The sequence below is a fragment of the Haliotis rufescens genome, unplaced genomic scaffold, assembly GCF_023055435.1.
Source record: "Haliotis rufescens isolate VD_foot unplaced genomic scaffold, xgHalRufe1.0.p SCAF_15, whole genome shotgun sequence".
Taxonomy (NCBI): domain Eukaryota; kingdom Metazoa; phylum Mollusca; class Gastropoda; order Lepetellida; family Haliotidae; genus Haliotis; species Haliotis rufescens.
In genome coordinates this window covers 21,829,083-21,855,731 of record NW_025963835.1, presented here as the reverse complement: position 1 = coordinate 21,855,731, position 26,649 = coordinate 21,829,083, and the positions used below count along the sequence as shown (strand labels likewise).

Below are 26,649 nucleotides of genomic sequence, written 5' to 3'. Positions count from 1 at the left end.
CAATCCCTGCTGGTTACTGACAGAGCAAAAAGAGTCAAGTAGAGTGCATGCGGGTTGCAGTGTCTCTCGGGTAATATGAAGAATAACCAACTCGGAACTCACACCAAATGTCCTATTATGCTACATGCCGCACATAGCAACGTCACTTCATATCAAGAATAGTTGCAAATAGTTAAATATGATGTCATGCATTGTGATAGTGGTCAGACACAGTTTTATGTAGCGTCGTTCCGAGATATTTTGACTGAGCTTATATATCCATGTGATACACGGAAACCGTGATATTTCACAAAAAGAAACGTGTGCCGTAGGATAATCTCTAAATCATTTGCAAATGCCTATAAATATTCTCATGTGAAACACTGATAATGATGTTAAAGGAGGTGGTCGGGTAGCCTTGTGGTTGAAGCGTTCGCTCGTCACGCCGAAGACCCGGGTTCGATTCCCGCTATGGGTACAATGTGTGAAACCCATTTCTGGTGTCCCCCGCTATGATATTGCTGGAATATTGCTAAAAGCGGCTTAAAACCATACTCACTCACTCACTCTTAAAATTAAAGAATCAATCTAGCAGTACTGTAAAGATATATTAAGAACTATCAGCATTGCGTATTTAGCGACAAAAGCCTTTACAGAATCAAAAGAAATCTCTGCTTAAAGGCAAAGTCTGTTGTACGATTCCGACTATATCATGAGCAGGTGTCTATGAATCACCATCACTTAGTGATGATACGAAGTGTACACGTAAGGTAAGAGCATCCAGGTCCACCAGTGGCACCCGTCACAAACACATGCAAAAGTAATTCAAGAGTTCACCTGCACAAACGCGGGAACATAAAGAAAAGTTAAAACAAGGAATTACATCGCCATCATTTTCTTCACGTGTCCTTCCACATCGGACATAAAAAATAGTGGAGTTGAATTTAAGACATACAATATGGTTCGAGCCTTTCGGGTGAGCAAGGAAGGATGGGATGCACACAATGGTCGCTGAGATCTGTACGGGAGGAATGATCACGAACTCTTTATTCTTTCACTATGGACGTCGGGTCCTGGAGACCATCCCCTCTGATGATGTTTTACGCGTTTATTCACCGTCTAGTCATTTCCCTTCAGAGATAACAACTGGGTCATTCCTTCTGATAGTGTAAGGTTTTGACCTGATATTAGTTCACACGTCATGTTTGAATCTTGGGATGCATCTAGATACACCATGACCCAGAATGTTCTTTCACACACAGTGTCAGTCACAGACTGAATCACTGTAGTGTTGCCAATGTCAACAACATAAATCTTACTGCTCCTACCGCCCAGTAGAGTGTCTAGATGTAAGGCACCTGCCTTACCAATTTGATTGCAAACAATAGGTATATCAGAGAGGAGTTTGCCATCAAACCTCACCCAGAGACAAAGCTGGTGCTTATGCTTTGGACATCCTATGATACGTACACTCAGTCCAGTTGATTGGTTCCAGCAAGTATCTGCGGGGTTGGCAATCATTGCTGTCTCAAACACCATGCTTCTTTTCTCAGTGACCCTTTTTTCAAAGAGAAGCTGACTTTCACCAGAAACATCTCTCGGCTTCCACCTCTGATAACCAAAGGTCTTGATGTCAACAGACGTCTCCACGACCTTTTTCGACATTCTATGTCTTTGGGCGGAGTCTTGGGCTTTGCATTTGTTACCAAAGTATCAGATACAGTGATGTCGTCACTCGCTGTACTGCAGTGCCATTCAAGGTGCGGACCTAGGGAGGAAACAAGAGACGAACTAATAACACAAAACACATTCATTGTAAGTCTCATTCACAAATACACATTATTGAATCAGTATAACATAACACCCATTCAAGTTGACAGTCGCCTCATAACTGAGAATGTTTTTATTAAAATGATAAAAGACGAAATATGTATTTTCCATCTCCCATGTATTATTCCTTCAAGTAAAAAAAGTGACATTTCATTTCAACGAAATATATAGTACAAGACAAAGCAAATCATATGAACAGTTATATGGGTTTTTTTTAATGTCCTTCATCTATCCATCGAACTTCCACGACTATCTGTAGCTTGGGATTTTTTGTCTGTTTGTTATTTAACGCCGCCAGTTATATGAAGGCGGTCTGTAAATATTCGCGTTTGGACCAGCATCGATCTGCGCAATTGGGATATTATGACAAACAGAAAACAAGTCAGCGAGCCTGACTACCCGATCTCGTTAGTCGCCTCTTACGGCAAGCATCTGGTGCTTGTGAAACCGATGAGGATGCGTATGATGTAGACAAACAAAGAGTCATAGTCAAGGTTCAATTTTGATTCAAACCAATCATCTACAGACTTTGGCATAACCGTCTACGGAAATCCGCACAGGAGCCTTACATCACAGGTCAAGCGGTGCCCCTTATGTTGATGGGCACATGAGTAAGATAAGTTGGAGCTTAAATACATGACATCTCACATGAAATGGCTTCATCTCCACTGGAAATCGTCTTGTCCACATCAGCGACTTAAACAGATTACAATGTAACTAAGAAATGAAATAGACCAACTGTCGAACTAAAGATTATGATATACCTTTATCTATTTAAAACTAAATGTTAGTTTCACTACAACATACCCAAACACACTATAATAATGAATATATCCAACCGTTTACATTTAGTTATAAACTTAAGTCATTATAAGCAGACGTGGGACAGTAGTCATCACAAACTGTCGAACCACAGCTACCTCATGTCGACAATAACATTTTATAGATATTTTTACATACATGTACATAATAAAAATTAATTTACCCTTTTGAAATTCTGCAGGTGTCAGTGTGATTGCAATGTATCTGTCAGCCCCTGGTACATATCCCGGCCTCTGTGTTGGGAAGTACGTGACTGACCTTATCAGTCCTGCTCCCTGGATTGCGGAGGAAAGGTGGGTCAGGTTGGCAGGTACAAAGCCTACGCCTGTCCTCGTATATTGTTTCTCAATGTGAGACTCCTGCAACATCCTTTTGAAAGAAGAAGCCGATGATGTCGTAACTTGTAGATCTTCTGTCTGGTCAGCTCTACTCCTCATCTGCTGTGTGGTTGTCCAAAGAAGACGTTACCTTGTTTAGCAGTTGTTTAGTTGACTCTACGGCCTCGTTAGTGAGTTTAAAACCATTGCTAAAAAAGCCTTCAATGTCTGACAAGGATCCGTCTTCTGTCCTGAAGTTCTATTATCTTTGGTCAGTGCTATGTTTGGCAGGTTACATGGCAAAATCAATAACATGCTCGCGTTGTCATAGCCTCATATGTTTGTAGGTTTGTGTGTGGCTTAAAACTAACACAAATATATATGTGTATTTATTATTTATAGTTATATATATTTGTATGCCAATATATTTGTGCTTTTAAATATTTATATATTCCGTCTTTACACTATATTGCTACCTTATAGTAAAGAACGATGTGTGTTGACATTGCTTCATATAGAAGAATGCAGTGCTGTCAAGCCCGTGGGGTATTGATGATGTGAGGCAAAAGAAAGGTAACACAATTCACAAGCACGAACAGTTTAACATCGGTTTTGAAGAAGCATTTAACACATATCCAATTAAGCGAGGCTTAAATATACTTATACCAGTAGACTTCATATATCCTGTATAACAATGCCCTTTCCTTTCAAAAACAATGATCAGTTTCTGCATTGATTCTAAAACATCTAGTTCCCGGTTATGTTTGGTCACTTGCAGTCTATGCAGCTCGTAAGAGGTAAGAAAGTGGATCTGGTGACCTACAGCCCTGCACATGTGTCAAACACACGAGAACTGACAGGTTTTGACAATGCTCACATAGACGGCCAGGTTAGTTATTACAATAGGGTTTGATGTTATCGTTGTAGGTTATCTCAATAGCCGCGTTCCTGTTTCAGTTAGTGATTGTGTTACACAACATCATTTCGTCAACATTTCAGCCGTATAGCCACAGGAATAATCTTTGCAATCATAAAAAAGGTATATACAATAAAACTGTAAAAAAACAGATTCAATATAAAATATTCTCTTTCAGATGTGAGTGTTAGGTTTCCGCAATCATTCAAAACATTTGATGAATTATCATGGAAATGCGATATTTGACCTCAGCGACTTCATGCATGAAGCAATTCCTTGAACTTTACTTGATTGTTTTCTCCGCGTGCAAAGACGTCAGTTCCTCGACTTTGTCACTGGTAGCATATTTAGATATGTACTTATCTCCTTGTTAACAATAGTTTGGCTAAAGTTGAAAATATCAGTTTGAGTTAAACTGTCACAGACGGCATACCAAAAACAAAAGGCAAAGAAATGCTATACAATCAACAACTGTCATATAGAATTAACTAAGTTTACAAATCGGTACAAATTACTGCAAAGTAATTACAACGGGTGGACACACTATAGTGGTAGTACAAAATCCACAAAAGTATATGTGAGAGCAATAAAGTCATTGACATTAATATTTACCTTGAAGCAACAACGGTCAATCTTCCAAAATAGGCCTAGTCTGGATGTCAAGGGTGGAAATAATGATCTTCACACGATTATTTTTCACCAGCCTTGACTGTTGACATTTCAGCAGATGCACTCAGTGCATCAATGGAATGTTTGAAGCCTATGAGCGTATACATAGTTGACACAGGACACTAATTCATAGGGCGAAACTAACGATAGATCATGGTGAATGTAGCGTTTTCTCACTAATTATACAGAACCTCTGTGTCAGAACCAAAACTGTCACATTTCTTTCAAATATTGGCGTCGAATGCCGTGAAATCTTGAAACTGACAGGTCACAAATCACTCGTGTCGTGTCACTCATCTGCAGCCTAAATTGCGGCTGTTCCAGTTCCATTGGCAATCACGTTGCACCAACAGGATCATTCCCAATAAATCAACAGGTTAATGTGAAACCACATCATAGATCTTGGTTCGTGTAAAGCACTCGGTTACAAATTAAAGTAAGAGGCATCTCCTCTACAGGGGGACTACATCAAATTTCAAAACAGGGTAAGTTTATATTTTAAATGACGATGTTTCTCACACAAATTCAAGCAATTTTGAAGCCCCATTCAAAACATTGCAACATAACCTATATGTTGCACTTCACTTTTTCATTCATAATCCAGTTAATATAACATCATAATACGAATATACATATCTAGATAATACTAACATTGGGAATTGCTGTATACACTTGCACAACTTCACAATAAATGAACACTTTAAGACATTTCATGGTGACATCTTAAATGTATAATAAGTGTATATCTTTCACAATAAGGAACAATCCACACACACACACGCGCGCGCTATGTACAGCAGCATTAACGTAAGTAGTGTTCGACTACACAGCAAGTATACAACATTAATACTTATGAGGCTCTTGGGTTCTATTTTCTGCAAGAAATATTCATACCAATGTCTTAAGGAAACAAGGCAGACACGTCATACATTGTAGACAATAGAAACATAAATTATGACTGCTGATACTGATTAACCAATGCGGAAAGAACTTTGAATAATAATTCCACAGAGAATAACATGACCACATCATTTTACCAGGTGATTTCTTTCCTGTTATATTATACAAGGGGTGAAGTCACTTAAAAACTACCATTCGAAAAGGTATCATTGAATACGACTAACTCCCCATACCCAACCCCAAACCCAAACCCACCCACCTCAACCTCACCCCATCCTAACCAAACTCACCCCATCCCACATAACCACACAGAGAGGAAAACATGTTCATATTTCACGAGTGGATGTACTAGGTGAAGTTAGCCATCATTATTGTGTCGTCAAAGTAATTTGGGTTGGAGTGTGTAAGGTTTACCGTTCCTTTGAGCAATAGCTCAGTTAAAATAAGAGCACGTCGGCTAAATGATGAATGAAAACCTTAATCACGGAAATATTACTCATAAACCAAGAACCTTAATCTAAGTATGAAATAGGAAAGCACGGCCACCTGGCTATGTCCCGTCTATGTCGACTGAGCAGCCCGTGCCCCGAGTCATAAAAACCCTAATCAAAATATAATTTTCAGTCCAGCCCTTACCTTGGAGGTATTTTAATTACTCAGATGACGTGACATGACTGACATAGCTTTATATATAACGAACTCGCTGACATTAAATGACGTAGTCCTTTGTGAACATCATAAACATTGGTCGAAGTAGAGAACATGATGTCAGATGAAAAAGTACATAATCATGTCTAAAAAATGAAAATGCACAAATGCGGGCTTTTTACAATTGCAGTTAAACATGGTAATAACAAATATCACGGGACTGTTCAAATGAGTTGATTACAGGCGAGGATGTATCGATATGGAGCGGGGATAGAGATGTGGTGGTGCCCTACTCAGTAGTACCACACGAGTTATCTCCCATGAATTATTGCCACACGTTGACAATGGCAATGCTTAAATGATTTCAACGAAGACTTTTTTGTCAGGACTTTTATAGTTGCTGTCAATTCTATATTGCTCTCGGGATAGTACTGTTAACCTAAATGTGTGTATACATTCATAATGGGCCACAGCAACTACACCACGGTGTCATGTTTACTTGAAATAGTATTTGCCATGGTCAGCATGCGATAATCGGTAAATGAGAATTGATATGATTGTAAAACATTACACTCTTCGAAGGTAAGACGCAATTTATGCTAGCGTGAGAATATTCAGTCATTAACTTTGTTATTCTAGTCTGCGTTCAAATAATGTCCACTTTGCCGCTTAATGTTTTGCGACAGTAAGATACTAAGGAAAAGTACTGAACAGCAGCCGTGTTGCATTATTATGGTTTCAAAATTCATTCGGATTTGCTTTGCTCGTTTGTTTGTTGTTTAACGTCGCAATGAGCAATATTCGAGCTATATGACGGCGGTCTGAAAATAATCGAGTCTGGGCCAAACAATCCAGTGATTGTTGTCATGAACATCGATCTACGCAATTGGGATACGATGACATGCACCAACCAAGTCAGCGAGCCTGACCACCCGATCCCTTTAGTCGCCTCTTACAACAAGCATAGTCGCCTCTTACGGCAAGCAGGATTCTAAACCGGATCGTCACGGTTACATTAATATTTGTATTAAATATGTAAATCAAACGTGTTTTTACATATGTACACAAGTTGATAATGTGTCAAAGGCATACATATTATTTTACTGAGCTGTGCTTTTATACATTGCATGTTACATGGAGTGTGTGATTGTTGTGGATAGTGGAAACTAGTCTAATGATTGTAGTTGGCGAAGGTTCCTGTGATGTTGTGGCCTGTAATCAGTTCTCCTCTTCCATCTGATGTTGCGGGATTACCAACATACATCATGACCCACATTGGTCTGTCAAAAGCAACATCTGTGACGGTGGTGTACACTGTGTTATCACCGGCATCAATAACTAATATTTTGTCATTAGCCCCATCCATTAGAAAACACAGTTGTAGGTCAATAGATTGTCCAACTCTGTTCTGAATGAGAGGGCGATCAGTGAGGAGGGTGCTATTATAGCCCACACAGAGACACAGCTGCTGCTTGTGGTTGGGGCATGTAGAAACACGTACACTCAGTCCAGTGAGTTGATTCAAGGCAGCATCTACAGGGGTGGGGGTCAGGGCAATCTCTTGTATAAGTTTCTTATCTTCTATCAATTCCTTTACACAAACCCGAAACTTTACGCGATACATGCATCGCTGGGCTTGACAGTTTTTAACCATTAAAGGCCTTGATGCCAGACATGAATAGATATTTTGTATCCGACATCCTGTGTCAGGAGAAGGGGCGGCTGAGGTGGTGTTTGTGATTACACATTCAGACACGTCAATATAGTTATGAGCAGTGCTTGAGTCCCATTCCAGAGTCGGGCCTGTCGGAAGAAAACGTCCATAATAAATACCAACACATCTTGTTGAAGTGTATAACACTTTAACTTCCTAATTCACAAGACACTACCATCTACCAACCAGAAAAAGAAAGTTACAAGTTATCATAGACATTTATAAGAAGCGTTATATCAATTTCAAATGGCATAAGCGTTCTTCTTCTATATATTGGGGTAGTCGGGTAGCCTAGTGGTTAAAGCGTTCGCTCTTCACGCCGAAGGCCCGGGTTCGATTCCCCACATGGGTACAATGTGTGAAGTCCATTTTTGGTGTCCCCCGCCGTGATATTGCTGGAACATATCTAAAAGTGGCGTCAATCTCTACTCACTCACTCACTCACTCACTCACTCACTCACTCTCTTGTATATTTTTTATACATAACATTGAAAACCCAAGAAACTCCTGCATGGAACAACGCTAACGCAAATCCTGTCATAGCTTCTATACTTTAACATTGACTGACACTGCGTTTTACGCTCGTTTAGATCTCGAAAGCCGTCGAACCTATCGAACTCAACAGACGAATGAATGTCAAAACCAATGAATAATATACTGTAACATCATTGAGTCAAGGACACAGATCTTACATGTTATCTCCTGGTCACAGATGCTCCGGTCCATCGCCATCACTGAAACAAAGATATTAATCAGTATGTGTGTCCCATGTACACGTACTGCCTGCCTGCCTGTCGTGAAGATCCGGGTCAGAATAGGTCTAATGGGATCGGGTGGTCAGACACGCTGACTTGGTTGGTGCATGTCATCGTATCCCAATTGCGTACATCGATGCTAATTGTGTCAATCACTGGACTGTCTGGTCCAGACTCGATTATTTACAGACATCCATCATACAGCTGGCATATTGCTGAGTGAGGATTCAAACAACAAACAAATAATGCAGAACGTTCCTGTTTTAACAGTATTATCATGTGAAAAGGAAGTACAACATGCAATTCACTTGACGGGACTGTGTCCCTCAGCTGCCACACGTAATGGAATCCCAGACATCGACGTGCGCCAAGTTGGTGTTCGTACCATGTCAAGCTGACAGGGCACGATAATGTTTGACAGACCGCTATCCCCTGAATGCCACAGGGACATGTATGTCTTTGAGGTCAAATAGAACATATTCAACACCATGCACATTAAACGCACTTCATAGTTTCTGAATTCTGCTGCAGATGTGTTTTTCTGTGATTATCCGGGATTGAGTCGAGATCACTGACATCTGATTTGTCAAGACAACAATTTGAAACGTCACCACGAACCAAAGAATCATTCAGTCCGTTTTAGAAATAAGCCGCAAACATGATTGCCGAAGTGAACTTTCCGTCATGGTATCTCAGTGTCCTAGCTCTATGACATCGGCATTGGTCCAAAGGAGCCACAGGAGCAGTACAAGGAGCCACACACACACACACACACATATATATATATATATATATATATATATATATATATATATATATATATATATATATATACGCATAAATGCACGCACGTAGCTTTTTCAGTACAATAATCTGGAAAGCGACGTTAATACCCTTTACATTTATAAATGTATGTTGTAACCAAACTACAAACGATGTTACTGTGGAACATTTTGAGCATACATACGCTCATCTCACTTCTTTTGAGAAACTATTTCTCCAAGATGCAGCTGGTTGGTTTACGGTGGCCAGTGTTAACATGACGTACTATTTGAAGATGTGTACACATCCTTCGAGGTATAAAATAGTGAAATAAAAGAATGATAAGAATTCAATTTGACACTTTGTGTGAGGATGGGCTTACATAGAGCAAGGGTCAAACTGTATAAACGTCGGTGCATGCACGTCAATGCTTAAATAACAAAATTAATCATATTTTATTCTTAAAAAATGAAAAATACAGAGACAAATTGAAGAGAATAAACACATTCTAATTAAACACATACGTCCGATATTAACAATAGGCTTTTTAGAAACAAATTTGCATGTAATTATATTAATGTCTAACAATTACCCATGTTATGAAATTAACATAAACGAACTTGTTTTTTCAAAGACATTACTTACATGATATAGTCGTAATTTAATGTTGCCGAAAAAGTTTCAAATTCTGTTTTACACATCCAGGTTGTTTTATTTCAGTTGAACGAAAGTTGATGAAATATATAATAATATTTATCAATATACCACTGTCGTCTTGTCTCAATGCCACATCTCCAAAGACATAAAACAAGTCATGACGTCAAACAAACATGTATCAAATTACAGTTTTCATCATATATGCTGGCACTTGATTATTAATGGCACACCATGAGTCATGAATGCTTGAATCTGGGGACTAATTCACATGTGTGATACGCCCATCCATTTCGTTATTACTTCCTTTTTATGTAGTATGATATCCTCATTAATTATGATTTGTGACCTCAACGAATTAGGCTTCACTATCTATATCTGTGAAAGTAAACACTATCATTGAGAGATTATGAGCTGTCTGTTTGTCGAAATATTAAATAACTATATATTATTGTTATCGATCAATACTTGCAGTATGTATTCAGGGAACAGTCTTTATGTCTTTTCGTTTATGTTCATAAATGTAACACATCCGCACAAACGTAAGTGTCAATTACGTGTACACTGAAATATTTGCATATTTGTACCTGAGGCTACATATGAAGTCAATTCTTCTAAATAAGTACGTTGAAGGTATGACTTTACAGGGTGTCTTTTTAATCTTTAACACAAAAGAACAACAAACAAAATTAGTTTATTGTTCAGCGCATTAATGCAACTACGGCCTTATTTGTGTTCGGTTTATGGAAACATAAATCAAACGTAACAACAAACATTTCCATAACAGCATACATATAGACCAAAAAATAAAGAAATGTACTTTGACTTTCGTTTTGTTTTAATCCTATCACTTTCAGCTGGGGTGTGAAATTAAACATCTATTGGAATTCGTTATGATACATTTTTCAGTCAATTTGTAAAATAACTGAATATTCTGAATGAGATATTTAATGTGACACAGATATGGTTTACGTGGATTATAATATGAAGACTATTAAATGCTGGTATAAACCAATTAGAATGAATGATGACAGATATCCCCGACAATGTTATTCACAATGAAGGAGCTGGATGAATGTGATAGAATTACTTGGGCAACTCATATTAAACATTTACTTGACATTTATGGATTTGGTTACGTTTGCACGAGCAGAACATTGGTGATAGTATGGCCAACATTCCTCAGTTATGCCCCTTTACTACTTCGCCAAAAGATGGCGCCAAACGCTACGGTCCTGCGCGTACTTCCGGTATATTACGCGGTTCATAGATATTTGCACGACCAACAACTACAACGAAGTATTTACGATGCCTTCGACGTGCTGCTGTGTCCCGGGATGCTGCAATCGAGGTGGTTTGTCGTTTCCGAGAGAACCCATGTTGCTGAAACGATGGTTGATTGCTATTCGGAGGAGCGACGAATCAAACCAAGGCAAGATGTGGAAACTGTCACCTCACAGTGTTGTGTGTCATTCCCACTTCAGACCGTCTGATTTCATTGCTGTAACTAGTTATGGTAAGATATTTGGGTAACTTGTTATGTTTCTATTCGTTGGCAGATTTAATTAACGTGCATGCCAATTATATTTGTTTTATTTTCTTGCATTGAAATTACGAAGAGGGTTTTACGTGACTCAGAAATGTGTATCCAGTATGCAGAAATGTGAAGAATGGACGCAGACAAAATAGAATATGTTCCGTCCCGCGGGACACACTTATTTTCACAGATAGTTTGATTTTGTCATTGAGTTAAATTGAGTAAAGATTCTTAAAACTTCGAAGTGTGTGATTTTTTTCACAATAATTTTAGTTCCCTCCTGTCAGAGTAGGCGAGTAAATTTGAGTATTGGCTAATTCTAATGTAATCACGTTTGTGTGTGTTTGAATGTGAACCTATGAGTATATTTCATTGTTTTTTTAAAACCAAGATAGAAATAATGTGTCATTTAGGCCTTACTATAGCAGCCATTTTTTTGCCAGTCAGTGATCATGGTGATGTTTAGGTTTGACCCTCATATATTTCATGCAAGGGCCTTTGAAATCAATTACTAGGGGTCTAGTGCATACCCAGTTAATTAAGGTAAAACCCTGTTTACCACCATTATATTCCCGTTGATGAAGTTGTTGATGTTTGACCATAACCCTTCTTAGTTTTCTTCTTTAATTTGTTGAATTGATGATTACCAGGAATGTCAACACATATTTGACGTTTTTGCCTTTAATGCGTCATGTTACATTTTCCTGCAGGTGCTTGTTTTCCACAGAGATGAGGCACAGATGATTCAAGAATACAGGTTCATGTTTGTTCACTTTTGATGTGTATTTGTCAGAATAGTGTCATGTGTACGTGTTGAACTTGAAGACACTTCTCTGTATCAGGCATTAGATGTATGTAATGTTGAGACTATATCTACGAAAATTGTCAGCTAATTTATATCATAATTTTCCTTAATTTAAATGTTTGTTTACTTTTCTAATGTATTGATGTGTATCACTACTATGTTCATAATGTGACAAAACATATCGTGCCCATAGACATTTTTTCTTTCCCTACAAATTAACTTAAATCTAATCATAAAAAGCTATCTCACAACTGGTAGTAAAAAGATTGCACAATATCTGTTTGGAAAATAATAATCTACTGCTGTTTTCCCCAGGGTGTACACCTCTGAGGAAACAGAGAAAACCAGATGCTGTACCATCAATCTTTCCCTGGACTGCATCAGCCAACGCACTTGAGGCCGATGGGGGATTACGGAAATCCCGCATTGAAAGACGTGAGAGCCAAAAGAGGACATTTAAAGCAATGGATACAGATTGTGATATTGAATGTGATATGAGTGAGGTAGCTGGGGAGGAAATAATTGACAGTGTTGAGTTTGATGACATGAATACCGACTTAAACATTTGTTCTGCAGATAGTGCAGAGGTTGAATATGAAAGTACATCGGCTCAGACGGACAAATTTCCAATGCTTTCATTACAAAGTATTATGTTTAATGCTGCAGCAATTTTGTTTTATACAGGACTGTCAAACTATACAGACTTCACCTTTGTACTTGCAAGTTTGGGTCCGTGTGCATATCACCTAAATTATTTGTACAGCAAAGTTGACAGTATGACAACAGTGTGGAAAATCAATTGCTTTTAACACTTATGAAACTGCGCCGACATAAGACTAACTTTGAACTTGGTCTTCATTTTGGAATTTCAGAGAAAACTGTATTAAATGTATGGATCACCTGGGTAAATTTTATGTATAGACAGTGGAGTGAGCTTGATAACTGGCCAGAACGAGACTTAGTGCATTATTTTTGTCCTTCTGATTTCAAATCCAAATTTCCATCCACACGAATTATCATTGATGGTACTGAATGCCCTATCCAGAAACCAAAACGCCCCATAGCTCAGCAGTCTACCTACTCAACGTATAAAAATCGAAATACTATCAAAATACTTGTTGGATCCACACCAGGTGGTCTTGTGTCGTATGTGTCTCCTGCGCATCGTGTCTCCTGCGTATGGTGGCTCCACAAGTGATCGTCAAATAGTAGAGCGTAGTGGTTTGACAGTGATGTGTGACCCAGGAGATAGTATTATGGCCGATAAAGGTACAAGATATTTTTGCACCAAAAGATGTTACCATTAATATGCCAACATTCTTCTCAAAGAAAAACCGTATGTCTGGCAAGACTGTTATGCGTGATAGGAAAATATCAAGCAAAAGAGTTCACATTGAACGTATTATTGGTCTGGCAAAAACATTCAAAATACTTACTGAACCTCTTAACAGTTCAGAAACCAAATTAGCCACAGAAATAACCACGGTTTGCTTCATGCTTTGTTCTTTCAAAAAGTGCATTGTTCCCTCTACTTGCTAATCATATTGGTTAGCAAATTATTAAAAATATCTTTCATTCCAGGCGGACGTTAGTCAGACGCAGAGTATGGAGATTTGTTTCTAATTTCTTTCAAAAAGGCCTGTTATTTGCGTTTGCTACATGATTAAAGATAATTGTTGCTAAATATTCATGAGGATAAAGTTGAATGTAACATGTTATCGATTATGTATCATGTTGAGACTAGAATGGGAATCTGTGGTCAAAAAGCAAGTTTGAAGCAAATTTACCATTTGTGCAGCCACAATCAATCATACTCTTTTGTCAAGGTACAAACATAAATGTGTTAGTATCAGAGATTATGATAATGTAATGCTAAACTTCCTGTTCAATGTGGTGTTAAACCCATCTCACTCACTGAGTTTGTTTTAAATTTATGACATCAGTAACATGAATTTAAGAATGTTGACATTGTTTGGTGCGTACTGTTACATTATCCCCTGCCACAAAGTGGGAGAGACACATTTCTTGTCCGAGCATAATTCGGAAACTGTTTCATATGTTATTATGAAACTTTGCACATGTATCAAACACAAGTTGAACTGGTGCCCTTTCCTGTTTTCCATGGCAGCAATTTGGATTAAACCCAAATACTGGTTACTTTTATTTCACGAACTTAAAATCTGAATAAGTTGAAGTGTATATTTCTGGATCATATATCGATTATTTTTCAATGGATACATGTTTACTGAGAAACAAATTGTAATTTATTGTGTCCCATGGCTGTGTATTCTTCATATGATACTGGCAGCAGCTAGACCGGTCCAGATATTTGGCACATCTTAGTGCTGTTGCTTCAGCTCTCTCAGATGTTATAAAAGGCAATCATGACAAGAAAGAAGTCAATGACAATGTTTTTTTATCATTCCCTCAAACAGTTCAGCTGCAGATAATAATCACATGACAGTTGTAATTCCTCAGATATAGAGCTGAAGGAGTATGCTTCAAGCAGTGATGATATTTATGAGTATGGACACTGAATTGTGATTATGTATTGCACTGTAGCTTCATCTATATTAACTACTGGAGTACTTAACAGATGGTTGCAATCGTCACAAAAGGAGTTAAAAGTTAATGTCACATCAATACTATTTCAGCCATATAGCGACGAGACCAAGTTGATATACACAATTTACTCATGAATGCAAAGGTATATTTAAAAACATTTTTTCATACACATTTGGACATAACAATATCATTTATACAGTTTTAAAACACGGGTTATAGGCCATCAGAAACCAAAGCCGGGGATCATGGGGACTTACCGTGCCTCTGCTTCCTGCACGATACCCCAGCAGGATTTATGTCATTAACTAAGCCACTGGTGGTTGTGCTCAAACCTAGCCAGTCAGCAATGATGTCAGTTGATTATAGCATCACATCAAATTTAAAAACAGGCAATTAATGATTCACATACATATTTAGATTATTTTTTTTTAAAGACCATTTTTTCTTTCAAGTAGTTGATAATGAGGTGCCTGGTCATATAGTACTGTAACAGTAAGTACGAACTGACATCTGAGATTGTATTTATTTAGACTAGTGAATGCATCCATGTATGGGACCAGTGTGTACGTTGTGATATTTAGATTATCCAACTTATAACTACTGGAGTGATTAAGAGATGGTTGCCATTGTCACATAGTACTGTAACAGTAAGTACTAAATGTCTTAATAAACATCTGAGATTGTATTTATTTACACAAGTGAATGCATCAATGTATGGGACCAGAGTTCAACCTGGTTTTGTCTGATGCAACTCTTTTCACGTCAACATGCATCTGGTGAAATATCATCCTTAAATGGAGCCCTGCAAGTTTTTTCATAACTTTTTGTTTGTGAATGTCCATATATGCAGAATATAATATGTTCAGCATTAAACATTGAGACTACAATTCTGTCTTTCTTGTTTATAGGGCTGATGACCATTGACACATGAGTATCAGCAGTAACTGAAATTTACCAGGAATACCTGTCATAATCTCTGAAATAGAATTTGTCAAGTAGTGCCTTTTTGAAAAAAGGTGTCATAAATGCCACAAGTTTTTCAACCATAGATTCAATGAAATGGTCATCTCGAGATACAGTAAAATATTTCAAATCCTTCATCGTGTATACAATAAAAATGCACTGTTTTCTACCAGTACAGTAGAGCTGCCTTTGCAATTGAAAGAAATATGGCTTGCTTTTGTCAAGGGTAAGTTTTCCCTCAGATACCTTCAAATAGGGAACAGTTATCTCAGAGATTAGACGGTCTTTAGATGCAAATGGACATTTCACTTCAATGGTAGTATCATCACCGAGAAGTGAATCTGGTGTAGCTGCGAGAAATGGATGAACATCTGACACAAACATGCCACATGGTGAGGTTTTGAAACCACTTGACTTTTCAAAAGCTTTTATTGCCACCTTTTCATATTTTCTGCCATGTCTAAGTGGTGGACTTTGAATGTCCTCGAAAGGCTTAGTCATTGATCTAGCAAGTTTATGAAAATCAGTTTTGTCTGTTACCAAACAAATTTTCCTAAAATTGGAAGAAGAAATTCTCTGTGTGTGTTCAGTTTTCCATTCCTCGCTCTTTGACTGTTTACAGGTTATTATTTCAAGGTTGGTTTTGTCCATATCTGATATTTCTGATATATTCTGGGATTTCAGGTATTGGTCAGCTAAAGATAACTTAAGAAAATCATGATCATGATTAACAGCAAATGGATTTGCTGGAGGAAACATTTGAGCAACTGGAAATGTATTGACACTAGGGTGGTTCAACAAAACATTGCGGAAAAAGTCAGGGTAATTTGGCACTTTGCGATACTGAACTGGTCGTGGGTCAAATATAACATTCAATTCACTGTTGCATAAATCAAGGTCAGTCGCCTTTATGGGACTGCCTTTATAGGGTTTACTTTTATGAAATGTTTGCAATCTTTGAGTACATGTTTCTTCAGTTAAAACATCGCCAGTTGTTGAAAACTTGTGCATAGCATATAACTCTGCACAAATATGTTTGCAATGTCCTGATGGACCCTGGCCTGCAGCACACTCACACTGCCCCTCCACAACAGAACCATCGTCATCAATTGCAATATCGACTTTGTAAGTCACATCAGACAGCACTCAGACTTCAGGAAACACATGTTACTAGGTTTTGAATAACGAAAAAATTTCAAAAACCTACTAGTGTACAGATTCTTTGAACTTGAACCAAGTTTCTTCTGAAAAGGCTGTAAGTAATAATTTATAGCTTCATATGCTAAAAAAGGAAGATGACTGTCACCATTTACATCCCTATAAGTTTCAACTAGGGGCAGTGTCATTTCAAACTCAGCTTCAAGTTCTGGCTCTCTCCCAAAATTGCAGTTTCGGTCATAGCTCTCTAGTCTGAAAAACATTTGAAATAAACAACTGTAAAAGAAAAAACCTAATTGAAAAAAATCACTGTAAAATATATGGACTATTAAATTATTTTTGGAGTACACAAATGTGTTAGTTTCCATTTTGTCAAAAAGTACAATTATTTTAAGAACAGATCCCTGTAACTCCAAAGTCAACAAATCAGTATTTCTGTCAGTAAGGAAGCTTAAGCCATCTCTGCATTGTTATCAGTACTAAAACTTGACTTTTGTACAGTAATAATATCTTTACTTGCACTACAGTAATTGTATATAAATTTTTTGTTAGAAAACAAACAACATATAATAATACGGATATTAATTTTATCACAAGAATAAGACATTGTGTCACAAAATAAAAATACATGCTGTGAATAAGGATTCTTTATGTGTTTGCCTTCGACCGGAATCGAACCGATGTCTAAAGATTACTCTGTTAGACTACCATTCAAAGGCTTCATTACATCTAATTTTAATATTAGAAATATAAACGCTGTTATGCACATCAAAGTATGGACCCATCATACTGGTGAAGAAATAATAAATGTGTGAACCTTTCACACCTGTGTATGAAATAATAAATGTGTGAACCTTTCACACCTGTGGATGAAATAATAAATGTGTGAACCTTTCACACCTGTGGATGAAATAAAAAATGTGTGAACCTTTCACACTTGAGGATGAAATAAATGTTCTAGGTGAAACGATACGTACAGGGAGGTCACATCACAGTACATAAGGTCACATTTTTATGTCAAATTGTGTTGAAACTTCTTGACTAAATATTTCAGAGCAGGTTCAAAAGTAAATTTCTAGTAGTGAATTTGAAATGCTAATTACATCCTATTTGCAGTACTTGACTGACACTTGGGTGTCATAAAACAAGTAGTAAGAAACTTAATTTAGCAAGTGTAAAAAAGTACTGTGTATCATGCATGAAAACTTGATGCACCAGTGCACCAATGTATCGTTTCAGCCCTAATAAATGTGTGAACCTTTCAAACTTCTGGCTTTAATAATAGATGTGTGTACCTTTCACACTGAGGAAATAATAAATGTGTGAACCAATCACACTTGCTAAAATGAATAAAACTATATGAAAATCTAAAAGGCACTCACTGTAAAGGACGATGAACTTGATAACCCTCAGCCTTTCTTCAGCCATCGGATGGTGCAGAGCTCAAGCAATTTTTAATGTTTTACAAATACTTCAGTACCTACCTCACGCTTTGTTACATCATGTTTTGGCCACAGATGAATCAAAATTCAAAATATGTGTATAGCAACGAAGAAAGGGACGGGGGCATTATGATTATTTAAGATACATTTTTGGGGACTTGTCATTTATTGGGAGGTGGGGGAGATAGGAGAAATTGTTACATTGATTGTGTGGGTGTTGGTGAGTTAAACGCGATGCAGTCCTTAGAGCGCTTCCAAGATACTATCTCTGCTTAAATTTACTATGTATTTTCGTATCGAAGAACGATGTATTATTGAATGATTGCCCAAATAATTATAGAATCTATAAACCGGAAGTTATCCCAACCGCATGTAAAAAGGTGTAATATTTTGCACACTGCCAGTGAGTCATTAATTCGAAGAATAAATTATTGTGACTGACACTTACCTTCCGTACAAGGTCCGTGGTCACCGCTCTTTCCCTTGTCAGTGCATCTCAAAGCGTCCTTAGCAATGGGGGCATGTTGTTTACGTGAACGAAAACTGAAGCACTTATGTTGTCGGCATTATCGCGTCGGTGCTTACGTTATTTGTTTAGAGATCTCAGTTGTCTAAACTAATGACTAATGTTCTACCAATGACCATGATACCAATATTGCACTGTGTAAAGTGACAAAATGGGGAATAGTTACTGTTACAATCTTATAAAATAACTGCTCAGTAAGAAAAGCCGAGAAATAGCAATATCAGAAACTTACCGTTCTATCAGATCGATTTTTCTTCCTGACACTCGAGCACCTCGTGCTTTGAGCTCAGTCTTCAGTTTGGGCAACTTCCAGCTTCCGTAATTCATGATAGAAATAGGCCTTCAAGTACTACCGGCTGTTTACAGAAAAGCAAGTGGGTCAATGTCGACTGAAGTTTATATATTCCCGCGGATACTACGATGAATGTTGGACCGTAACTACCGCAGCGCCGCCAAGCGGGCAAGGGGGCGCAACTCCAGGAATGTTTGCCATTGGATATGGAATATGGAGAAAGAACATCCACCAGTGTAACCTTAAAATGCTGAAACGTCGGTGTTGGAATACTGCTCTTCACAAAGGGGAAGTTCACTTTTGGAAAGTTGGAAAGTTGGAATCACCCCCGTTGTGAAACAGTCTTGTGGAGTTATACTGAATAACAAAAGATCTTGTGACATTGAATAGTGAGTGAGTTGTGTTTTACGCCGCATTTAACAGTTCCAGTTATATCACGGCGTGTCAGCTTCATGTGGGAGGAAAGCCCGATGTGATGCAGGTCTTCGGTGAAACCAACGAGCACGGGTATGGTGCTGACAAACCAAGAAACATAATCGGGGCGAACCGGGTTTCGAACCCACAACTCTGCGCAGCGAATCGCGGCTCCTTAGACGACTGGGCCACCCGTGCTCCCTTCAATTGAATACGATTTAATGCAAAGTTATGTTTTTTACCAAATCTGAAACAATTTCGGTTTCCAACAGATAAAAGACTCCTGTAAGAATTCAAATGGTTTAATTTGCCATACTGACTTCAGAAAATGCGTGATTTCATAAAAAAAAAACATGAACATGCCAAAATGTCAACTTACACATCAATAGCGTGTGTGTCCACCTCTGGTGGCGATGCAAGCAACACATCTTTGTCTCTTGGAAGTCCTGTGGGATATCTGTCCATGTTTGCTGGAATATGTTCCTGGAGCGTCTGTGGAACACGTGGTTGACGTTGAAGGCGCCGATCCAGGGGATGACATACACGTTGTTTTGTTGAACAGAATATCGAACAAGTCGAGCAATTTGAGGCCGGGCCTTGTCACGAGGAAAGGTAATGCCTGGGCCATGACGACGCAAAAGCGGTAGAACAACAGGGCCGATGATCTCGTCGGAGAAAGTCAGTGTTTGACCCACAGTCTGGGGAAGGTTTTTGCGAATTGTGAATTTGGGGAGGCAACAAAAGACATCATAGCCGGGGGGTTCAAAATCAGTACCTGGTGTGGCCACCACGGGCGTTGACTATAGCCACACTTCTCTTGTACATGCAGTGGACTAGCCTGTTGATGAAGGCCATTAATATGGGGATATGGGCCCATATCCTCAGGAACGCTACCCGCAGTTCTGCTGCAGTTGTCGGCCTTAGGCGTACGTCGTTGGGTCGGCGTTGGATCTCATCCCACAAGAGTTCAATGGGATTCTAATCCGGACTGAGGGCAGGCCAAGGCATGATTTGGATGTTGTGCTGCTGGAGGAAGTCCCTGGTGACTCTGGAAGTGTGGGGACGGACGTTGTCTCGCTGAAAGGTGTGGTTTTGATGACGGGCAAAAAAAGTTCAGTCCGATTCCACCCAAACCATGATGCTTGGGCCGCCCCACGGGTCTCGTTCCATAACACAAGCATCAGCATAACGTTAGCCCCTCTTTCGCCAGACCCTGACTCTGCCATCCACCGTTGAAACACAGTAGCGACTTTCATTAGTGAAGATGATTCTTCTCCATTGCTGTTGACGCCAATTTTGATGCTGCCTGGCCCAATGCAGTCGGGCCTGTCGGTGACGATCTCTCAGGATGGGTACACGAGCAGGACGGTGGCACGAGATGTTGTTGGCAGTTAGATGACGCCGGACTGTACGATCACTGATGGCACGCTGGTGGTTGCCATAGGTTTGCCGAGCTGTTTCAGTGGCCTTTCGGAATCGATTCTGCAGATTTTGGCGTATCTTCTCTGGGAATAGTGACTCAAGGACGACCACTACGCGGTCGGTCGTCGGTCGTCGGTGGTGATGTTTTGGCGATGTTGCAAACGATATATCGTTCTGACGTTGACATTGAATGCATGTGCAACGATCTGTGCACTCTGGCCTGCTTGCAGTCTTCCGATCGCTTGTTGCCTCTCATTTCCTGATAATCTTGGCATAGCTGATTAATCGAAATAACGAAAGCCAGCTGAACAGTTTTGATTTTCTTTTATACCCATACCATCCACGATATGCACGTGCATCATGTTTTTGACAAGATTTTTCCGCAACTGAGTCCCATTGCACTTTTGTAGGCTGCGTTTGGGCAAAGCACTCCATTTTACACTCAATTGTTAAATGGACTTTAAGGCAACAAAAAGAAGCAGTAGAACGATAAATGAGTTTATTGACCACAGAACATGTCACTGCCAGTGTCTGTTAAGTTTTATCAGTATTTTCAGAAGTGACGTTTCTTTTGCCTTTCAGTATACATATTCAATGTCTTCGAAGTAGTAACATCAAAAAGAATAACTTACAATTTACGCTGTCAAGATATCACACAAGTTACATGATGACCAGTTATCAAATATCATGACGACAAGCTGATAAAGTGAGAAGAATTTCCTTGCCCAAAGAGGCACCACATGTGCATGTGCTTCAGCGTTGGGCAGGACCGAAGCCCTAGAAACTCTAAGGAGCCAAGCAGCCGAACACAGTCACCCATCCAAGGACTCCCCGTGACTAACGTGACCTGTGGTTTAACGCCGCTTTGAACTAAATTACAGTTATTTTACAGCGTGTCAGGAAATCCCTGAGTGTATGGTTCTGGGGTTCAATTCCACGATCACAGTTTTTTGGTACTTCTACATTTGTAAGGGGGCAGTCGGGTAGACTCGTGGCTGAAGGGTTCGCTCGTCACGCTGAAGGCCCGGGTTCGATTCCCGACATGGGTACAATGTATGAAGCCCATTTTTGGTGTCCCCCCGCCGTGATATTGCTGGAATATTGCTAAAAGCAACGTAAAACCTTACGCATTCACTCACTCACATTTGTAAAAGACGCAAACGACAGGGCCGTTCTGAGACCAGAATTAAATTGAATAGAAATAGCAACGTTGTTTCTTCCTGTGAAGACACATTTGGTTTATGAAAAACGACACAGACAATAACGATATATGAACTATATTGTTGTAAGGGCGACAATCTGACAACGCGACAGTGTCCCTTCTAGGATTCAATACATAGGAGGTAGCTGCACACATGATAAATAGATGAACAATATGTAATAGTTTACTACCTACCTGTAGGGAACTCTGCAGGTTCCAGTGTGATGACGTTGTGTACTGCAGTATCTGGGATACCATTCGGCCTCTCTGTTGGGGAGAACGTGACTGATCTGACCATTCCTGCCACATTGATAGTATTCTGCAGATGTTGTACGTTTGCTTGAACAAAGCTGACTCCAGTCCTGTCAAAGGGTATTTCCTGTGGTGACTCCTTCAACATGGAGTTCAAAGATGCCTCAGATGATCCCATTACTTGAAGATCTTCTACCTTGTCAGCTTTGTTGCGCATCTGTCGCATGTATTCGGAAGAAGATTTCACTTTAGTCAGCAGTAGTCTTGTCGAATCCAAGGCCTCCTCTGTAACCTTCAGATTCTCAGCAGATTTCCCCTCAACATCTGATAGAAGGATTGTTCTTCTTTGATTCAGCCTATCCTTCAGGTTGTCAAAGATTTTATTGATATCATCTCTTGCTACCTTCATTGACAATTTGATGTTCTCTATCTTCTTTTGAAGGGCTGACTCCGTTTCGCTCAGTCTCTTTGTCTTCTCTTCTATCTTTCCTAAAACATCATTTATGGACTTCGCCTTTCCTTGGTGTGCTTCATTCACGGACACGACGTTGTGTCCCTTCCCTTCTTTGTGATCTACTACAGTGCAGGACACACAGACGACTTTGTCACAAGTGTAGCAGTAGAACTGTACAGGTTGTTGGTGCTGACTGCACTGATGTAGACGACGAAAACTCTGTAGAGGTCGGCCCTTCATTTCATCAAATGTATTTATAGTGTGGGTCTTTGATACCGTATTCCGTTTATGGGCACTTAAGCAAATGGAACATAAAAATGTTCCACAGTTGTCACACTGAGCTACAGCTGTTTCCTTGTCAGGGCAATCTGTACATGGAAGATGGAGACCTTTCTGGATCTTGAGGTAGTCCAGAGTCTTCAGGATGACAGTCTCTTTGGGCAGAGATTTCAGCCCACCAGGCAGATTATGTCGCCGTCGACACATGGGGCAGGATAGGGTTGCAGCACCTCCACTGTAGCTTTCCAGACAGGGCTGACATATGGACTGTACACAACATGGCATACGACGAGGAATTCGTGTTGCGTCATCAAAGTGTTCTATACATATTGGGCACTCTGTCAGAAGATCCTTGATCGCAGCAACTGAGACAAGATCCGACATGATGTCTGGCAAAAGACAATCATCACGACCATGTTAAATTAAATGGAATCAATTTCTTTCATTGTGATGGATTTAAACATATATTATGAATTTGAAAGTGTCGTGAGACAGTGCTTATATATGTGATCAATTTCCCGAAGCATACATGTAGACTCCCACCTACACATACGCATCTCATCACTTCACACGAATGTTACAGACTAGGATTCAGAATTCCCCTCCTCATATACATGTTTCTCTTTCGGGTATATCACTTTTGCTATGTGTAAAGCGATGTATTATTTTAACCCATGTGAGAGTGATGTTTGGCTTACTCTGCTCACTGTAGTTCAAGTATTTACCGACATGTCAGCTTAATTTGGGAGGAAAGCTCGAAGTAACGTACCCAATAGAGAAACTCACGTGCATGAAAGGGGTGCTGACAAACTTAGAATCATAACAGGAGCAAATATTGGATTCGAACCGCCGATCCTGGTTTCAGCAATGTGGAGAGCTGAGCAGCCTGTGTCCCATATCACCTCGGGAATAACAATAGCAAAGGTCGAACCACAAGTACATGTATGGAGGACACGGGTGGCCCAGTCGTCTAAGGCACCGGTTTTCACTGTACACAGTTGTGTCCCTTAGTCATGATCGTTTTTTTCGAATCCCGCTTCGCCCTGATTATGTTTTTAGGTATGCCAGCAACATACCCGTGTTCGTGGGTTTCCTCCCACATTAAGCAGACACGTCGTGATATAAATGGAATACTGTTCGGTGGCATGAACTCGTACATATATGAGTTTGAGTGTACTCAATGAATGTTCATGCACAGAAGCTCCTTTCATAAAAGAAATACTCCATGCCATAGAAAGGTAGGGCAGTACACTGCTTACATACAGCATGTCGTATAGTGAAGTAGTGTGTACTTAACCAAGTGGGCAGGTCTTACACAAATGCTTAAATTTGAAAAAGAAGCTTCACTGAATGTTCCCATCATGTGGTTTATCAAAATGTCAGAAAGATTTGTTATATCCGTGTGTTGATGTCAACGGGTCTTAAAACCAGTCTAGTCACGGTCTAGTGAACGTAACATTCACCTCTCTCTTAATTGCCCTTTGCGTCGTCACCTCTCGGCAAACTCCGGCGGATGATAGAAGTATGCGATTTAAACCACTAGAAATTAAAATTTACAGGTCACTGATTCCCTGACAATGAACGTAAAGACACCGGAGTATGGCATCCGCCGGACTTAACTTAAGGATTGAAGTTGTATTTGTTGACGTTGATCAGCTGATGAAGATAAAGCAAATTCCGTGATCATTCAATCGATGTTGCTCTCAGTTTTCCCTAATTATTTTTTAATGTTATTTTTTTACATTGAGGAATTCCCCTAAAGTAGTTCTGTATGTCTCCGCGCGATTGACAACGTAATCATGTGACATACTGACGTTCGTCGGGAAATGAACGACAGTAAGCTTGGTAGTGTTCACCTTGGCGAAGTCACCCGCTACTGTCAATATTAAAGGGTGGCGACACCGGGCATATTAGGGAAAGGGAAGCTGTTTGTCGAACGGTGACGACGCAGTAAATCTCAAGAATGTGACCAGACTGGTTTTACGACCCGGTGACAGTTGCCATCAACATGGACAGGCAGCACTAACAACACTCATCAAGTGACATTGTGAAACATATGTAACCTTAATTTTATATTCTGTATAAAAATGGGTACAGCGACATTTCATGCTTCTTGCGTCTGTCATTGAGTAACAAATGTTACGCGACCTATATCATTCAGATGTTGAAAACAAGCAGGAAGTAACTCGACATTCACATCAACTTTATATAATCACTACTCCAACATAAACGCTGCTGCATTACATACGTTCTGTGATCCTGACACAGCAACACGTCATAAACAACAGACTGATTAACTTTCTTACCTTAATTAAGAGAAATGACACAGAGAGATGTACAGAAGGCGTCTACATACACGTACACAGACACCACTCCACCTAAGCCTTTCTGCACACGCGCAGTTGCTACTTTCGTTATTATAACAACTTGAAAGACATGACTACCTCGTATGGTGTGTGCAGTCTCGTACAATGGTAAATAGGTCAGTTGTAAACAGTGTACTTCGATCACACCTTGTGATGTGTCGTGGATGCAACCAGGCACGTATATGCACAGACAAAACAAAACTCTTGTAGACGAATATGTGCGCAGCTGCAGCAAATTGATAAATGAATTCATATTACCAGTGTCAGTGGAAACTCGAGTTTTTACATGGCATTTTTCATGTAACACCTCATATCAAACCGAGACCCCCATGCCATCCCGAGGGCCAAATGAATGGTGGTCGATATATATGATACAATAACCTTTTTATCATATACCATAAAATAATGTATCCATTCATAAAGATCCATAATATTTTCACCTTGTCGAGAAGACGCTGTCATGGGAATATTAGCCGAGCAGACGACGCACCAACTCCAATCGGGCTGATATCGATTGCCCATTCTAAGTGCACTGACAAGGCATAACAGCCCGGCAGGGATGTAACACGGGTCTGGTTATTGTGATACCCCCCTGTGATATGACCATCTCCATATTGGCTCACAGGGGTGTAATAACCCGGCCGTGCTGATATAACGATCGAAATCAGCCCGACTTATGTCCCTTAGTGCGCCGCCTGCTCGTTTGTGGACAGTAATATAATGTGTTGCATTCACTGGCAAACAGATACATTTTACAATGTTATGCCATGGTATATGATAAAAAGGCCATATCAACCCTCGACCCCCATATCAGCCATCTGGCCTTCGGCCCTCGAGCTGATATGAGGGTTGGGGTTTGATATGAAAACTGCCATATTATAACCTCTAAATATCACAGTGAGTTAAATCAAAAACTGTATAATCTGAATAAGTCATATCTGTCTTGGTTTATCAATCTATGTTTGTATTTTTTTAGTTAATTGGTGTAGTTATCGAAATTGGTGCTC

At 39.5% G+C, this 26,649-nt stretch overlaps 2 protein-coding genes and 1 long non-coding RNA gene across 3 annotated transcripts; 1 reads left to right on the top strand and 2 right to left on the bottom strand.

Annotated features, from left to right (window-relative positions):
* Nucleotides 1-563: 563 nt before the first annotated feature.
* Nucleotides 564-4,040, bottom strand: LOC125380074. Its single transcript, XM_048396306.1, has 3 exons — nt 2,795-4,040; nt 2,458-2,505; nt 564-1,747 (listed from the first exon to the last, which is right to left on the bottom strand). The coding sequence occupies exons 1-3, from the start codon at nt 3,066-3,068 to the stop codon at nt 1,497-1,499; spliced, it is 573 nt and encodes a 190-aa protein (XP_048252263.1). The 5' UTR covers nt 3,069-4,040; the 3' UTR covers nt 564-1,496.
* A 1,637-nt stretch (nt 4,041-5,677) lies between these two features.
* On the bottom strand, nt 5,678-25,704 carry LOC125380072 (E3 ubiquitin-protein ligase TRIM33-like). Its single transcript, XM_048396305.1, has 4 exons — nt 25,583-25,704; nt 22,487-23,665; nt 8,488-8,529; nt 5,678-7,884 (listed from the first exon to the last, which is right to left on the bottom strand). The coding sequence occupies exons 2-4, from the start codon at nt 23,658-23,660 to the stop codon at nt 7,253-7,255; spliced, it is 1,848 nt and encodes a 615-aa protein (XP_048252262.1). The 5' UTR covers nt 23,661-23,665; nt 25,583-25,704; the 3' UTR covers nt 5,678-7,252.
* LOC125380073 lies at nt 11,175-12,736 on the top strand. Its single transcript, XR_007221051.1, has 3 exons — nt 11,175-11,482; nt 12,214-12,260; nt 12,624-12,736. It is a non-coding gene; the product is annotated as an uncharacterized LOC125380073 (long non-coding RNA).
* Nucleotides 25,705-26,649: the final 945 nt, after the last annotated feature.

Coding starts and splice junctions, on each gene's coding strand:
- LOC125380074 (XM_048396306.1), bottom strand. CDS start 3,068: ATGAGGAGTAGAGCTGACCAGACAGAAGATCTACAAGTTACGACATCA. Junction 2,506..2,794: donor ACCTGCAGAATTTCAAAAGG/GTAAATTAATTT, acceptor AATCTGTTTAAG/TCGCTGATGTGGACAAGACG. Junction 1,748..2,457: donor TGGAGATGAAGCCATTTCAT/GTGAGATGTCAT, acceptor TTTCCTCCCTAG/GTCCGCACCTTGAATGGCAC.
- LOC125380072 (XM_048396305.1), bottom strand. CDS start 23,660: ATGTCGGATCTTGTCTCAGTTGCTGCGATCAAGGATCTTCTGACAGAG. Junction 8,530..22,486: donor ACCTGCAGAGTTCCCTACAG/GTAGGTAGTAAA, acceptor TCTTTGTTTCAG/TGATGGCGATGGACCGGAGC. Junction 7,885..8,487: donor CTGTGACCAGGAGATAACAT/GTAAGATCTGTG, acceptor TTCTTCCGACAG/GCCCGACTCTGGAATGGGAC.